A 16,782-nucleotide genomic window follows, 5' to 3' on the forward strand; every position below is an offset into this window, starting at 1 on the left:
ACTCCACTTTGATTCCATTTTTATCATGCAGAATACGTTTCCCGACACAAGAACTTTAACAGAAGGGCTTTCTTCATTGTCCCATATGGGATTATGGGAATGGGGGCTTATGCAATCGCTCTCCATCTGAATTTATGAGATACTTTGGGCTTTATTTTAATTCGTCTGATGTCTGCGTTTAAACAGTTTATTACTTCATGTATTTTGTTTCTAAGATAGTTTGGGCGTCAGAGGAAAAATCTTAAAAGTTTTTCCACGTAATTTGTTTACATCAGAAAGCGAAAGGAAAATGTTTGGAAGGTGAACTGATTTGGATAATCTTTAAATCAACATGAAATCAGAATTGAGCGTATTTACTTTCCTAATACACATTCTGGGTCTTTTTGTGAGTGAGTCACCGGTGAATGTTGTTCCAGAGATGATGCTGTTGGTCTTTATAATCTCTCATCACAATGTAAAAAGAAACATTTTTTTTTCTTTGACCACCTGCTTTTATTCTGGTTTGGAGCACCCATTTATCCAAGCATATCCTGTTTAACAGAATTAACATCGCAGACGTAAATCGTGTTGTTGACTTAAATACAAAATGTGCTTCATTGTAAGTCAAGCAAAGACTAAAAATAATAATAATAATAAAAAATAACCAAATGGTTTTATTTCATGTTGGTACATTCTTGGACAACACCACAGTATAGTTGCATGAGTGGCCAAACATAAAAGTCTTCCACAATATCAGCACATAAGCAGCAAGGGCAACATGAATATACTTAGTACAAACAGTATAAAACATACATGCTTTTTATTTTTTCAGATTTTTTTTAAATATATATTCATATCTTTTGCACAATTTCTCCATAAGTTCAGGGGCAGAAATTTCAAGACAAATTAAAGCCATATTCTGCCTTGAGTGAGTGGATGGCAAAAAATTCATGAGATACTTACTGAGAAAAAAGAGAAATAAATCAAAAATGGTTTGAAATGATCAATAAACAGGCCAGTGTGTGAGAATTGTGGTGAAATATTCATTTACTTCAACATCAAACATATCAAGCATGCATTGACAACTGCTACATGAACACTTTCTTTAAAAGAATTCGGAAACACCATCAGTTCTGAAACACCGGGGTTTACATACTGCGAAACCAACGCAACGTCTCTCACAAAAACACAGTCGATGGTCTACGAACCCTTACGGACATGGTGGAAACGCTGAAAAACGCGAGACATTTATAAAGAAAGGGGAAATGAACCAAACGGAATTCCGTAAAATAAGTAAAAAACCCCGGAAAAAGTATTCTCATAGAGATCTCATAGAGAAGAATATGGCTTTAATACAATGTGCATTCAAAAAAGCAAAGAAAACCTAAGAAATCGTCAACTGAAACGTAAAAATCCAACAGCAAAAGGTAACAGAAACGCTGAGAGAAACACACGAATTTGCACGGAAAATCTGAAAAACTTGCAGTTTGGAAGTACATGTAAAGATGAGGAAAAGGCCCCGGGGCCGGCATTCTGAATCCGTGTCATTCCGTCAACGTGACACCCGTAATAGTCTGTGACAGATCGTCGGATCATTCGTCTTATCAAAGGTCTGTCACGGCAAGTGCGAACTACGTTGACTGGCAGACGTACGAGTCGTGTTGTGCCATTGTATAACCACATCAACCAAGCTTCATCCATGACCAAAATAAAAAATACAACAAAAATGTATTTTCTTCTTTGATTTGTGTCGCTGTTTCTTTTTTTTCGTATGTTTTAAAGTTCTTTTCTGGGTGCTTTTACTCATTTCCAAGTGTTAAAGGTGTTAAAAATCAGCTGATATCCTCAGTCGTTGGTTTAGCTGAGAGCCTGATCACTGTCCCGGTCCTCAGGCAGAAGAGAGGTGAAAACGAAGGGACGCAAAAATCCTTTCTTCCCGCATTACTTTGTGCCAAATGCCGAGAGAAACCAAGAACTGTCATCGATCACCTTCTTCCTCTGCTGGAGGCCCTCAGATCACAAGGTCATTGTAGCTCACGTATTTCTTCTTAGCGGCTGGACCTGGGTGGAGAGGAAGATGAAAGATAGCCATCATTTCTCACAAAATCACCGAGGAGACATTGATTCCTGTCAGAGGGCCCGACAGCGACACTTTTAAGAAAGAAAGTTCAAAGACGGGACAAAAATAAAGTACTTTTTTGTCCAGAAAAGTCACAGTTAAACGAAGGGATCGCTCCACCAAAAGTAACTATTCTGTCATTCTTTATTGATGTGATTCAAAAACATGACTATTTCTTGCTGGAACACAAAAGAAAATATTTTAAGAAATGTCTCGGTGGCTTGTGTTCATACAATGGGGGGTCAGTGTCGTTTTGGTTACCGACATTCTTCAAAATATCTTCTTTTGTTTTCTGCACAAGAAAGAAAGGTTAAGAATGACATGAGGGTGAATAAATTACAGAATTTTCATTTTTGGGCGAACTGTCCCTTTAGCAACATTCATAGCATTAAAAGGGAGTGCATAACTTGCCACCCCACATGAAAAAAAACACTATAGAAATACTCTATTAAACTGCTCTACGTGTACACCTGTCGCTCTGTTTGTAAAAAATCCATGGGACTTAATGACTCCATTTTTAAATAAGCACATTCATCCAATTCCCCTTTTGTGGTCTTTTGCATGTAAATGAACTTCTGAATATTTAAAAGTAAAGGTTACCACATATACAGATCATTGTGGCCTTTAAGAGTCAGTAGCCGCCTTTTATTTTTCAGTGAAATGTCAGTCAAAAAGCAATCTATTCTGAAATGTGAGCTTGATGCATGCCAAGTCATAAAACCGCCCGCGATATGTAAACACACATCACCCATTTATTTGTATTCACTTCACAGGAACTAGGGCACAAACAAAGACAACCCAATTACTTTGTGCAGCTTAAATAATCATTTTAAACAAGATTTTATCTTCTTAAAATCCTGATCTCTATCAACTGGCTCCTCTTCCACAATAATATCTTATCTCACTATTTTTATAACTTGCTAACTTTCCTAATTTTACCCTCGGGTGCTTTCTATTATATTCATATAAGACAATTTTCAACTGATGGGATTTAATGAATGAGCTCATCACGTAAGTAATTTGATTACATTTTTGTTAATCGATTGAGAGCCCTCGTGTAAATACAGTAGTAGATTGTACAGAATTGAATACCGGGCTGCCTACTGTGACGGCATTACCCTGGAAGATGAAGGAGAGGCAATGTGACCCCATTTAAAGATCTCATTTGCCCCACCGGCTGAGTTCCGCCCAGCCACAGAACTACAGACTATTTCACATTTCTTCAACTAATGAATCTTCAGACAGAAGCCATTACGTTTCCCCTGACCTACGGCGGCACGTCCCTACAGCTCGCCTCACTATAAACGTCTTAACGACTCACGTCTCACTCCCACAGTCCTCCTGGGACGGCCGGAGCATTGAAACGAGACTCATCATACACGTCAGCTGTGAATGGAGAAATACAAGGGCACTTCACGCTTTGGGCTACATTTACTGAACTGTTCACTTTGACATATAAATATATATATATATATATATATTGAAAAATAAATGTAATTTATTATTATTATTAGAATAAGTATCTTGCAAAAGTCTGTTAGTCGCTGTATTGCATCGCCCTTCTTTCACATTATTTTTTTTACATTTTGGAACATATTTGAACACGCCTACATTGTACTGCCGATGTTTGCCTTCACCCGACTCAAATTGACATCTATAGTTTAGCCTCTTATGACACAGTGCGTAAAAACGTTCCGTATGATTTGTTCGTAAAACCTTCTTATGAAACATATTGTGAATATTTACATAAAAGTGCAGACATCATGTAACTGTTCATTATATAAATTGTAAGATCGGTGATGCGTCAATTTACAATTTATGCCGCATGGTGTTGCGATTTACATACGAAGTGCTTTATGAACGATTTACAACAAAATTCTTTAGGCTTGTACTTTGAGAATGAGAAACAAATTAAATTAAATGACTTGCGGCCACAGTCACTTTGTCGCTGCAAATCGGTATCAGTGTAACGTCCCATAAAAACTTCAAATGTGCATCTATAATAGTGTAGTGTACGCTTCTGTGTGCTTGACTCATCTAATCTTCACAATGGAAGAAAAATTTTATAGCGCTCATTTATTTGATTTTATTGGAATGATATTATATTATGGGTCATTAACGTCTGTGAAATTGCTCACCCTCTCTTTTCATGACGGCAAGGATCATTAAGGTATTGAATATGATCACGAACTCTGCTGCATCAGTTTTGTGTTTATCTTTAATGCAATTGTTCGCTTTGTACATGACTAATGAGTCATCACTGTTGCCAAAATAAATCTATACAGTACGTTGGTTGTGATGCAAACTTTTTCTAGTTGCATAATGTGTTTAACTGGATGACGCAAATCGCATTCTTCCACTCAATTCCCCTGCCGTTCGTACTCTGTAATGAAAACTGCATACCGTATGAATTTGCATGCGGCGCCAAAATTGACAGGAATGATGGCGATGATTATGCGGCTCCGCTCTTGCCGATGCTATCTGAACTACATCGTTTTAGAGGCTATTCCCTTGGCTGTCAAGATATTTTAAGGTTTTCGGGACATCCCCATATGTATCCATAAAAATAATTTACAGAGCAAGAACGTGTTACGAAGAGAAAGATGGAGGGGAAACAAAGAAAGAGAGTGCTCAGGGACGGTGGAAACAGATGGTTCACGACTCTTCTGGGACCTTTGGCGGAGTCAGCCATGCCATCACGCCGGCTCTTGGGGAATTGAGCAGTGGGACTTGCGTTTGATCCTGGGGATGTTTCACGTGTCATTAGATTACCATTGACATTTGAGCTCAGTCTCGTAACTATGATCAGCCACTGCTTATATACTTTCTGAAATTGGCAAATTCAGCAATAAGACTTTATGGTCATTAATGTCACAATTACAGCGATTCGATTTAAACTTACCGTCAATTAATTTAATTTAAATGTAATTTAATCAAATCAGGTGTTCTCGCAGGTCTGTGGTCGCAGGTCTGTTCTGACCAATCAAGCCCAAACAAGGTATTTATCGGTTGGAACAAGCTAGCCAAATTGAATCATGGCAAAATACTTAGTTTGCATAACAACAAATAACTTCAGATGGTAAAAAGATGGTTGTTTTCAAAGGATTGTTTTTAAAGGAATAAAGGATTGTACTTAGTGTTGTGTGATAAACATTTCTGGTGTTAAATCACATTCACATGTTAAGAAACATCTAGATACTTGGGTTTATTTTATCCTTCAAAATGTCCATATTTGATGCAAACAACCCAGTAGCTCTCACAGCAACAGATCGCTACTGTCAGGTGCGAAATGGAAGAAGTGGATAAAATCCCTTACGGTAGGGGTTCTAATGGCAATATAGTTGGAGTTGCCCCTTCTTAACTCTTTCCCCGCCATTGACGAGTAATATCGTCATTTAAAAATCAACATTTCCCTGCCAAAGATGAGTTATTACGGCAATCGGTGTTTGTACTGTTGTATAGCAGGTGGCGCAGGTGTTTGTCCATATATTCCTTACAAAAAATGTAATGTGAGCCATTAAACTTTGGTGAAAATGTAAAAAAGACGCTGGTGGGGAAGAGTTAAATCAGTATGTAAACACTGAGCGAAGCCTGCTTGATATTATCACAGGTTTGAAAAACTGTTGCTTCGACTTTAGTCATGTGACTCTCGCTGTTCTGTACTTCAAATTGCATTGTAAACAAATATATACAAGGCTAAAGGGGCATATAACTTGCAAGATACAGATCAGACGCGTCTGACTTTATAACTGTGCAGCACGTGTTGTATAAAGAAGACGCGTATGAGTTTATACCTGAGAAGCTTTCACTCTACAGATGATACACGCCTGACTTGATAACTACCCAACTGGTGCTGTATAAAGAAGACGTGTCTCTGCGCAGCTCGCGCCTAGATGCCCCTCACTTCATGACGTCACGGCTTGTTTAAAGAAGACAACTATATCATCATCCATCTTGAGGTTTCACTATAGACATCGTTCGATGCCAATTTGGTAGACATCGCCCAACCCTACTCACAATACCTGCAGAACTCCCGATGATTCGGCTGTGTACATCCGGCTGGCCTAGAACACAGGCGGTTATATGCAACGCTGTAGCCAGAAACATGCCTAAAAACTTTGCTCGATGCTGCCCTTTCTTTGGGAATTACCCACTATAGTTTGGTATCTACAGGAATCTTAGAATTTCATTTTACAGGTTATTCTGCTCTCCACGACATCAGTACAGCCGTAGGCCAATAAAGACCGCTAAAACTTAACAGTTTCTTCTAAGCAATGGCCTGTTACTTTGTCTCCGAATAACAACTTTAAATGCGATTGTTTCAATGTTTAGATTTTTTGCAACCTCAGATTCCTGAATTTTAATTGTTGTATCTTGGTCAAATATTGCCCTATCCTAACAAACCATTCAGCTATCATCATGATGTAAAAATCTCAATCTTCGCAAAATTTACCCATAAGACTGGTTTTGTTGTCCAGGGTCACAAATGTAAATGAGTGAGTAGGAAAAACTGATTATATATTTCATGAATATGGATATATACAGTATTTACTTATAAAACTTACACAAAGAATTTCTGACAGAAAAATGGTATTCATAGAGTGGCACAGGGATGATGTATTTTGTAGGCAAAACAAATAAGTTAGCACTGCATCCAAAAGCCAATGCATTTTTCCAATAGACTTTTTTCAGATTGCCAAAATAAGCTCTGTGATAAACAAAAGTTTATGATACTTACATGTTATGTCTATCGAGATAATCTTCTCTAATCGACAACTGTCAAGGATAGCGAGAACAAAACTCAATTGCAGACAGCTTGTGGGGAGGAAGGCGGGACAGAGCCGCGAGGCGGGGCCGGTGGCGTGAGTGATAGTTGGAATCAGCTGTGTGCGCACCGGTCCCGCACATCTCACGGAGGGAATCGAGAGCATATGAGGACGAGCGACGTGGTCCGTGTATCATCTGATCATTCGATTATTCCATTCAATACAACAAAGAAAAGAAAAAAAACTCTCTATATTTTTTTTTCTTTATGCACATTTTGGGGAGAAAACAATGTTTTTCTTCTTATTTCAGCTTGAAACGAGACATCCAATAAAGAAATAAACCAAATCGAAATAACCACCCGAAATACTGTTTTTTCATTTTTGGGTGATTCGCAAGTCTTCTGCGAGCCCACACTTTGCGCAATGCACAGCCACCTACCGGGATCGGCTCTCACTAAATCCTTGATGTTTCCCGTCTGACGTCATCACGCAACTCTGTTTTTTAGCAAGTTTAACAATCATATGTAGTTTATATGGGTAGAGTTAGGTTAGGGTTAGTATGTGGGTTAGGGTGAAGTACCGGGAACAAGTGCATGCGATCTTGCGAAACTCGAAATGGATGCATTTATATACGCTTTGTTTGTACTTTTCACTCCCGTTAAAAGACACTGAGAGAGGAGGACATGGCGGTGGAAAATATCTCAAAAATATAATATTGGACAATGCCTAACGTTCACTTACAATACTTTCCAGAGCTTATACAGTCGAAGTTCTGCTATAGAGTAATTCACAAAAATGTTCAGTTTGTGTTGAAACTGTGAGGTTTTTATGTAGTCATTTGCACTATTACATAACATCAGTTTTAGCTAAATTAACCAAGTAAACTGCCAAATGATTGCAGTCATATGCCTATCTAGGGAATCATTTCCTTTATGCAGATTTTGCTTGCATTAGGCTACTGTTTTTAGGTAACATACCAGTATCGGCCCATAATAATGTTGCAGTGTTCCCCAGAGAGCATATGGACCCTTTTTCGACATCTCGTGACATGTCACATTATTTATAAACATTTCATGAATATGAAATATGTACAGCTAAAGACATTGTAAATTATAACTGATGGATCGCATTTGTGAAGAGCGTGATGCCGCGCTCACTTAACGCAGAAGTCCGTGCGAAATTACCCCAAAATGAAAAAACAGTAATTCGGGTCGTTATTCCGTTTTGTTTATGCATTTCTTGGATTTCCTATTTTTAAGATGAAATAAGAAGAAAACCATTGTTTTTACAGAAAAAAATTGTGCATACAGAAAAAGGGGAAAAAAAATATTGACTCTTTTTTCTTTTCCCATTTGTTGTATTGAATGGAATAATCAAATGATCAGATGATACACGGACCCGACGGGACTGCTGACGAGAGAGGACCGGGCCCGGACGCATGTGTTAAGTTTATATTTATGTTCTTGTGAACGGCAGTCGACTGTGAAGTGGTTGCCGGTCTTTTACTTCCGTGTTATTGTTTGTTTATTTTGATAAAAGTTTGTTTGAATGTTCGCTGGATCCCGCCTCCTTCCTTTCTTTTATTGAACCTTGTTACATTGGTGCCAAAGCCCGGGAGGAAGGAGAGACATGCTGTCGGAGAGCCCTCGCTGCTGAGGGGCATCGTCCGCCAGCGGCTGCTCGAAGCGGTGGTGCTGGAACGAGATGAATCGCCTGGGACGGAGAGCTCGCTGCCTTGCTCCTGGGTCTAGGTGGGGTGGGGGCCACCTGCAGGAGCGGAGGAGTCGTCGCCGTTGGCTGGGAGCCGGAATCCTGCTGCCAACAGCCATGAGGGTGAGGAGCAGGAAACGGGGGGACTCGCTACAACCGTGAGGTGACTGCCGACCTTTTACTTCCGTGTTAATGTTTGTTTATTTTTTATTAAAGTTTGTTTGAATGTTCGCTGGTTCCCGCCTCCTTACTTCCCTACTTTGAACTGTGTTACACAGCTCTTTAAACAAAAACATTTATTTACAAAACTTGAATAGAAAAATTCTTCGATGGGGAAAAACAGGACGAAAACATAACAGGATAAAATTCAACTTTTAACTAAAGAACTTACAGGTCCAGCACAAGACAGACAACTCACAGGCTTTAAATAGGGAATAAACTAAGGGGATGTAACAGGTGAAGGGCGTAAACTAATGACGGGATAATGAATAAGAAAACGGGCTAAGGCGGAGGACGGGAGACTACAATGCATAATCAAAGGCCATATGCTTCCAAAACGAACACAAGAAATGTGGCTGTCATGATCCCGCCAGTCAGAAAAAGAGAAACATCTGCTAGGAAGGCGAGATCATGACACAAAGCCTCTTGATAACTTTTTTTAACTTTATTAAAAGCTTTACCTTGTAAGTATTTACTCTATGAATTAATCTCCAACCACGTTTTTAGAGATTTGTGTCCATGTTGCGTTATTTGTCAGATTTATATGCAAAATAACGTCTAATGTCCCCATGTCGCAACTTGAGTAGCAACTTGTTAGCAACCATCGTTTTTAAGACACTGTAAACGATTAAAAAAACACAAGCGGGGAGTTTTATGTCATAGAATAAAATTGTTAACCGCAGACCATATTTAAGGCATTTAACCAAAACCCCTTTCAAAAAACCCACTTTGACTTTGAGGCGATGTAACCGGAAGTGCTAAACTGCTAACTCGTTTCCCCGTTTTGGATACGTCATCCCTGCCGTACCTTATAGCCAACTATGAACATGAATTTACATTCTACATACTTAGCCAATAGTGCAATAAAAAATGTGGCAGTGATGTTGTTCTTTTATTATAAAGTGTACCACAATTTAGGTTTCCTGAACGATTCAATGTAACTGTAACGTTTTTTTGCTTTTCTATGAATGAACCTCAGTGATTCTCATTCAGCAGCCCAAAAGTGGAAGGCTACGTGATGCTCATAAAGTTATGTGTAACATTCGTAGGCCGTGATTAATGGCAGCAAAAGACAGAAAAGCGTTTCTTTCTCGTCCTTTCCCCAAGCCTTAGAAAACCCAGCAAGGTCATTAAGAATGAAAGAAAATTAATTTGGTCTTACCTGATAAATTATGAGAATTAGCCTGTCGGAGAAAAAACAGTACTTGGTAAGCTGTTCCTGATTGGTCAAACAGAAGCAGACCAAACACTGGTACAACAGAAGCGAAATAAAGCTTCTGATTGGTCCAAACAGCCATAAAATGTAAAACTGACGGGAAGCTGGATGGCTGTGGCTTATATGCAGTTGTGAAGAAAGCAATGGTGAATGAAACAATGTGAAATATGCCATTTTCCCTATTTAGTCTCCATGCCTAGTGTCCCGACTAACAATGGCATATCTGAGATTGCAGGTGAATTCAGCGAATGCATTGCCTGTGTCAGAAAAAGCCTTAGTTTCTGAAATTATCTTAATTTCCCGAAATTGTTTTCTTTATGTTCAGACCAACAAGTTTGAAATGGCCTGTGCCTTTTTGGGTCAAAACAGCATAAACAACACCAAAAGTGCTTTTTATCTGCCGAAATTGCATTTCCTTTTCAAAGACCCGTGGCTTTTCTTTGACGGCGACTGCATGCTAATCCTCAAAGTTTAGAAATACTCCTGCTCTATTATGCTGGTCCTGCGGTGTGCCACCCGCCATCTTGTGTTCATCATTAGAGGAAATGTGGTCATTGTCAGCAGACGACTTCATTCCATTATAGTCGGACACGAGCTCATGCTGCAACAAGCAACAGTCCAAAGCAACACAACTTCAGCTCACTGTCACATTCTGGCAAACACGGCACGCTGGAGGTGGTTTTAGGGTCAAGCTTGGGCATAATGGGGATAGAATTTGCAAGTATTATTTTTATTCTGATATAAGTGTTAAGGTAAATCACTATTTAGTAGAATTTTCGATATGAATGTATTGAGTACAAAACTATACTGGCAAAGTACAGTTTTAAGGTTTTATATACCTATTAGAAAAAAAGCAGATGCAATCACTCATTGCTTCTACTAGACATCAGTGACATTAAATGGAGACAAAGATCTCAAATTCAGTGGAGATCTCAACATATGTCACAAACTGAGCTCGGATTTGTCAAGTCTGCCATGAAAAGTCAATATTATTGAAAATCGATTTGAACTCTCATTAAATTAACCCAAATACAAATAAATTTACCTTTAAAATCTAAGTACATTTCACACCTCCATACTTTTCAAGTATTTTAACAATTTTGTTTCATTTGTTTTTAAGCAAAAAAGCGGAGAAACAAGTTCAGTAAGTCAATATTTACAGTAAATGAAATCCAATGGGCAACTACATCAAATCTATTGAGCTATAAAAGAGCAAATAACTCATTTATAAATATAATTGAAAAACTAAATTTGTTCATGTACCTTGAAGTTGGTTAAAATATCCAAAAGAGTGTTTCCAATGAACTAAATTAGATTTTACAGTAATTCTTTATAACAGTTTAACAAGTCCTTGCTATAACATTTGAGCATCTTATTATAAATGTAATGTACATGAATAATGTATACAAAAAATGTTTGTCAACGATTTACTTATTTTAGTCAAATAAAATGAGTTAAGTGTTTATACATTTTGGAAGAAGAGATTAACATATCAATGGGAATATCCAGGTAAAATAATTAAAAATAATTTAAAAAAAAAAAAGATCTTTTGTCATCATGTCCATAATTATATTTTAGTCTCATTGTCACAGACTGATTTGACTTATTTGAAATGACTGCATGTCATTTTGCATCTTTACATACCTAACTACTACAAATCATAATTGTAGAAATGAAGCCGTTTTATTTGAGACCTCTTAAAGAAGATTAACAACAGTTTTTTGTGTAACAAAACTGTACCTTATATAAAATCATGTGTAAAGATCTTCATAAAGCACACATTTTAAGCACAATTTGACATTCTGCCAACTGCACAACAGCGCCATAACAGGTGCAGAGAGACAGAAAACATGCAGAAAATAATGTGCAATAATCACATTATTTAATTATTATATACTTCCATCTGTTCATGGGATTCAAGACCTCAATTTTTATTTGTCCAAGTTTTACCTCTTTATTGCTTTTTATGCACATAAACTGTCTCACTAACATTGCTACTCTACATGTTAAAATACAGATAGAAAAAGAGGCTTGAATTCATAGAGCAAATGAACGTTACCCACTCTGCCATTTACATCAAATAAAAAATGTTTTACTTACTGTTGGGATCCACGTTTTCACACAGTTCGGTTTTGGCCTCGCCGTTGGGTCGGTCGCTGGGCTTGTGCGACAGGCGCGAGGACATGGTGGCCGCCGTCGCCACTGCTTTGAAGCTGCGCTTGCGTTTCTGCACATTGAGCTCCGGGTGGAAGATGATGACGTAGACTTTTGGCATGTAGAGCATACCGAGGGCTACAGATGCGCTCAGATTCATGGAGATCGTCAGCGTGGTGGTTTGGACGTACAGCTTTGGAAAAATGAAAAGACAACGTTTTAGTTACAACAGGAAGAGGATTCTCCAAAGACACATAAATCATGACCTAAAAACAGATATAAATGTAAGTTCATAAATTATACAGTCCCTCTAGTATGATTTTCCAGACAGAATGAAGAATAGTTTGAGCATGCCAGTCGGGTTGGTGTCATATTCGGAGCATTCAAAATGCATGATATAAAATGGATAATAACCGTATTAAAAAACTGGAGTAGCTATTGTTGTCGGCGAGCACAGCTCCTGACCAGATGCAGTTTTTTGTCCAAGTATTATAAGCAATTCCATAGCACTACAGTAAAGATTTATTTAATTTGGCTGTTGCATAAACGTTCCAATTTATTCACCCTCATGCCTTTAATGTATTTTCTGTTCATACAATGGAAGTCAATGGGGTCAAATGTTGTTTGGTTATCAACGTTCTTCAAAATATATTTTTTTGTGTTCTGAAGAACAAAGTCAAACAGGTTTAAAATGACATGAGAGTGACTTCATGATGAAAATTGTATTCCTGGGTGAACTATAATACAAACAAAACAAAGCCAGGCACTAAATTCTTCCGCTTTTAATAGGTCGGCAGAAGCCTGTCGACCGGTGTCAGAGCTGAGCCACGTTTGATGGAAGCTAGTTTTTCAGTCTCTGACAGCACGCCCACACACCACCCACGGTCTGTCCGTTGTCTAATGCGTACTGCTCACAAAACTGGCAAGTGATAGCAGAAAACCTGAGATTATGATCTGATTGGCTGCTTGAACTTTATGGTGTCATTATACAGAAGTTGCCTGGAAACAAAATCAGTTCTGTTGCAGTTTTCAACAACGCTTCTCAGGAATCGCTTACTGTGCCTTTAAATTTTCGCTAGAGAAATCTTCTCTGATGAAATCTTTACATTCGTTTTGCACAGACAGCAAATAAATGTACAGAAAGCCGAATGTACAGAATGTCTGGATGTCTGTGTGAAGCAGTGTTAGTGTTAATTACCGAGCATTTACTCCTAACGTTCTCTCTCATCTGAGACGTCTGAACGTGAAGAACGAGACAGCGATGAGGAGGTTCCGTGGATGCTAATAATAGAGTCAAACCCAGAGCAGCCCAGAAATAAACAGCTCAATAAAACAGCTTGTGGAACACTGCGGAGCTCTCCAAAGAATAGAGAAGAGTTTATAAAACATCATACATGGACTGAAAATCGAACAAATGAGAACTGTTCTCACATGGGGTTGGCTGGTATGGCGGTTTATACTGTATCGGCTTTTCCATCATTTAGACAAACAGTTTTGTTTCCCGGCGTCTGACCAAGTTCGCTTGTATTTTGGGAAGGAAACTATATTGTGATTTCGTCACTATGGAATTATATGCAAAGTTTGAAATTTTGTCAAAATTGTTAATTGAACTTATATACATCATGTAATGTTTTTTTCTTTATGTTGTGTACATTTGGGGACAAATGTAATGCAGAAACTTTGAAGGTCAATATCTCAAAACTAATCTCAAGTCAATGATTTGTAGTCGTAGTATAGTAGTAGCCCAACTGAAAAAAATAACTTAAAACCCCACAAACCACAATCAGTAAATGAAACTGGCCCGGATCGTCTGTCTCGTAAGTGTCGATTTCGAAAAATGTATTGTGTGTATGTTCATCATCTTTTTATGGTTAATGATTTATGATTGATAAATAAATAAATTCTAACACAATGTGACAGCCAGTGATCCGGAATACACGTTGATCAGCTTTTCCATGTCAAAATTTTATATTTGATATAATAAACAAAAGATCTAACCTTAAACCAATACTGTCCTACATTGAAATGCATCAACCAACAGTTCGACATCCTCTTAAAGAACCTCTTTAACAGCCACATCACATGCAAATTTACAAACAACCACGTTACACTGAATCCTGCGATGTTCACATACTAATTCTGACAATGCATCAGAAAAACATTTGCAGAATAGAGTGCAATGCATTTCCATGATACACTGCAATCGGCTCTTCTTTCACACTCAGACAATGACGTGAAAATCCAGAACGCTGGAAGTCCTACTCATATTTTCAATCCCAGCTTTTATCCGAGCTCAACCCCTGTATGAACTTTCTTCTAAGCTGTTTATACCTTTGGAAGTTTTAAAAAATCAATCCTCGAAACGGGAGTTTTTTGATGTGTTCGTAGAATCGCACCTATAGAGTAAGCAAACCATCATCCGCATGCCACAAAATAGCATTCCTAAATGCCACACAGAAGTCAAGCCGTCATAGAAAGAAAGGGACTTATATAAAGTGACATACATCTAGTGACAAACTGCAGTGTGATGCAGTCTACCGTCAAGCTATGAAGGTGGAAGATTTGGCACTACTGAGAAACGCAATCGTGGGAGTCGTACAGTAGGCAGAGATTTCAACTTTTTTTTCGGATCGCTCTTTGCACAAAAGGACAAAGCCGGTTGTCATCTAAACATCCGTTTTAACCACCTTACGCACTTTTTTGTTTCTGTGTCAGTGGGTAATTCGACTTGAAAAAGAGCACAGGCAGTTAGACATAAAAACACAATGTGCTCAACGAAAGGCTCTCAAAGACCGATTTATCCTCTCCGCTTTCAACTAGCCATTTCAGTGACAACATAAACAAGTGGACCATCTCTTCGGCTAAATGCGGAAAAATAAAGCAGACATTACATCAAAGCCATGTGCTTATTTATCTTTTCAGCAAAGTCAAAACCTGGACCATTTGATGTTTGTGTGACACAAGCCTTTCAGGCTATGATAATACCTACTGACAGACTGTTTTATAGCTCACCTTTCATTAGAAAGTGTAGGTATTCATACCTGCGGTACAAATGTTCAGGAAAAAGTTCAATATTCGCATTAGAAATAAATATAATGCAAGAACTGTACGCTTACTCAGACATGTATATTAAGTCAACGTTTTGCAAGTTTACACTTTACCTCAGAACTCAAGGGGGTGATACGGTTTACGTGGCTAACTTGGAAAAACAAATTGTTTTAACTAACTTGCTCGGTCAGTTTTTCATCAAACTTAGGTCTGTTTAAAAGAAAATTTCAGAAAACACGTTGCATTAATGTCTGCTATAGGTTTTGCAGAGTATTTGTGATGTCCGTTGTCCCACCTGTAATTGTGTTTTATACCTTGAATAAAAAATTAAATAAAACATGTCTGCTATAGCACCCCATGTGGCAACAATAAGAATACAACATGATATGGAAAAATGCATTATATCATGTATATTTTTTTCACCAGTCTGTTATGTTATATTATATCTCGACAAAATGATATATATAAAACATTTTGACTCATAAAACCAAACTGTATGATGTACATGCTAGTCACATGGCTCAGTTCTTAACTTAGTCAAAGGTCTGCTTGCTTGAGACCAGAATGATTTATAGCAGTCATTACGTAAATCAACCCACTTACACCACTTGACGTGTGATGGGCTGATGTAGTTAATGCATTACATTTTAATTTTTAATTACATTAGCAGCTCAGACGATAAGCGAACAAGAATGTAGACTTGATGCTGAAAACGCCATAACAATTATGCGTTTAACAAATATCCTGCAAAAGTACAATGAAACGCCTATGAAACACATTGAATAAGATTTCTATGTATATAGTACCAATCTACATGAAAAGCATGATTTGAACGACAAACATGCATACGCATGTTGCATATCCATATAAGTGAATGCACATGTACACCGCAGAGCAAGCATGTGCACGCTCGCAACACGAAGGTAAACGTAGAGACATCAGTTCAAAAAGCACCTGCGTTCACTGACCTAAATCCACATGGGAAGGCCACAGATGGCATAAATAAAACAGCCCTCTGCATTAAACACGACTCAACACTCTTGCATGCACAGTACCCTAAACTCAGCATTCCATGCAGACCACCGAGTCTGAACCACATTCAAATGAGGTGTTCTCACTAAATCTGCAATTTGGTTCACAAACGACACCAGCTTTATTGTACTGCGACACAAAAATTCGAATACCGCATAATTCATGGTAGATTTGCTCGAAAAGCTACAACTGGAATGTCTATGCATGGAGTTTGTACAGTAAAATGTAGAGAAATATAATATATTTTATTTTCAGTCACAGATCTGTGGTCAGTTATTTGGTTTAAATCTAATTTTACTTCTACAATCTACATTTATATTGGAGCACCCAAACTCCACATGTTTCAAACTCTCATGGGTCTAATGTACGACTCAATAAATTCGCTTCTTAATAAGATGTTGATGTTATACATTTGTAGCCTCTGACAGCATTTTCACATTTAACAAAGAAATTACTAATCCCCGGCAAGGCGTCGCACCTGGTCAGATGTTTGTAAGTCTGTTTACGTTTAGTCTATTCAGACACAACAAGAGTTGGAC

The 16,782-nt window shown here is 38.1% G+C and overlaps 1 protein-coding gene across 1 annotated transcript in view; it reads right to left on the minus strand.

Annotated features, from left to right (window-relative positions):
• Positions 1-782: 782 nt before the first annotated feature.
• The window catches only part of LOC130429801 (metabotropic glutamate receptor 7), a 175,686-nt gene continuing 159,686 nt past the window's right edge, over positions 783-16,782 (minus strand). Inside the window, 2 exon segments of the mRNA XM_056758594.1 lie at positions 783-2,040; positions 12,110-12,356. Coding sequence (XP_056614572.1) covers positions 1,991-2,040; positions 12,110-12,356 — 297 coding nt within the window. The 3' untranslated portion in view covers positions 783-1,990.

This window comes from Triplophysa dalaica, chromosome 10 (genome assembly GCF_015846415.1).
Source record: "Triplophysa dalaica isolate WHDGS20190420 chromosome 10, ASM1584641v1, whole genome shotgun sequence".
Classification (NCBI taxonomy): domain Eukaryota; kingdom Metazoa; phylum Chordata; class Actinopteri; order Cypriniformes; family Nemacheilidae; genus Triplophysa; species Triplophysa dalaica.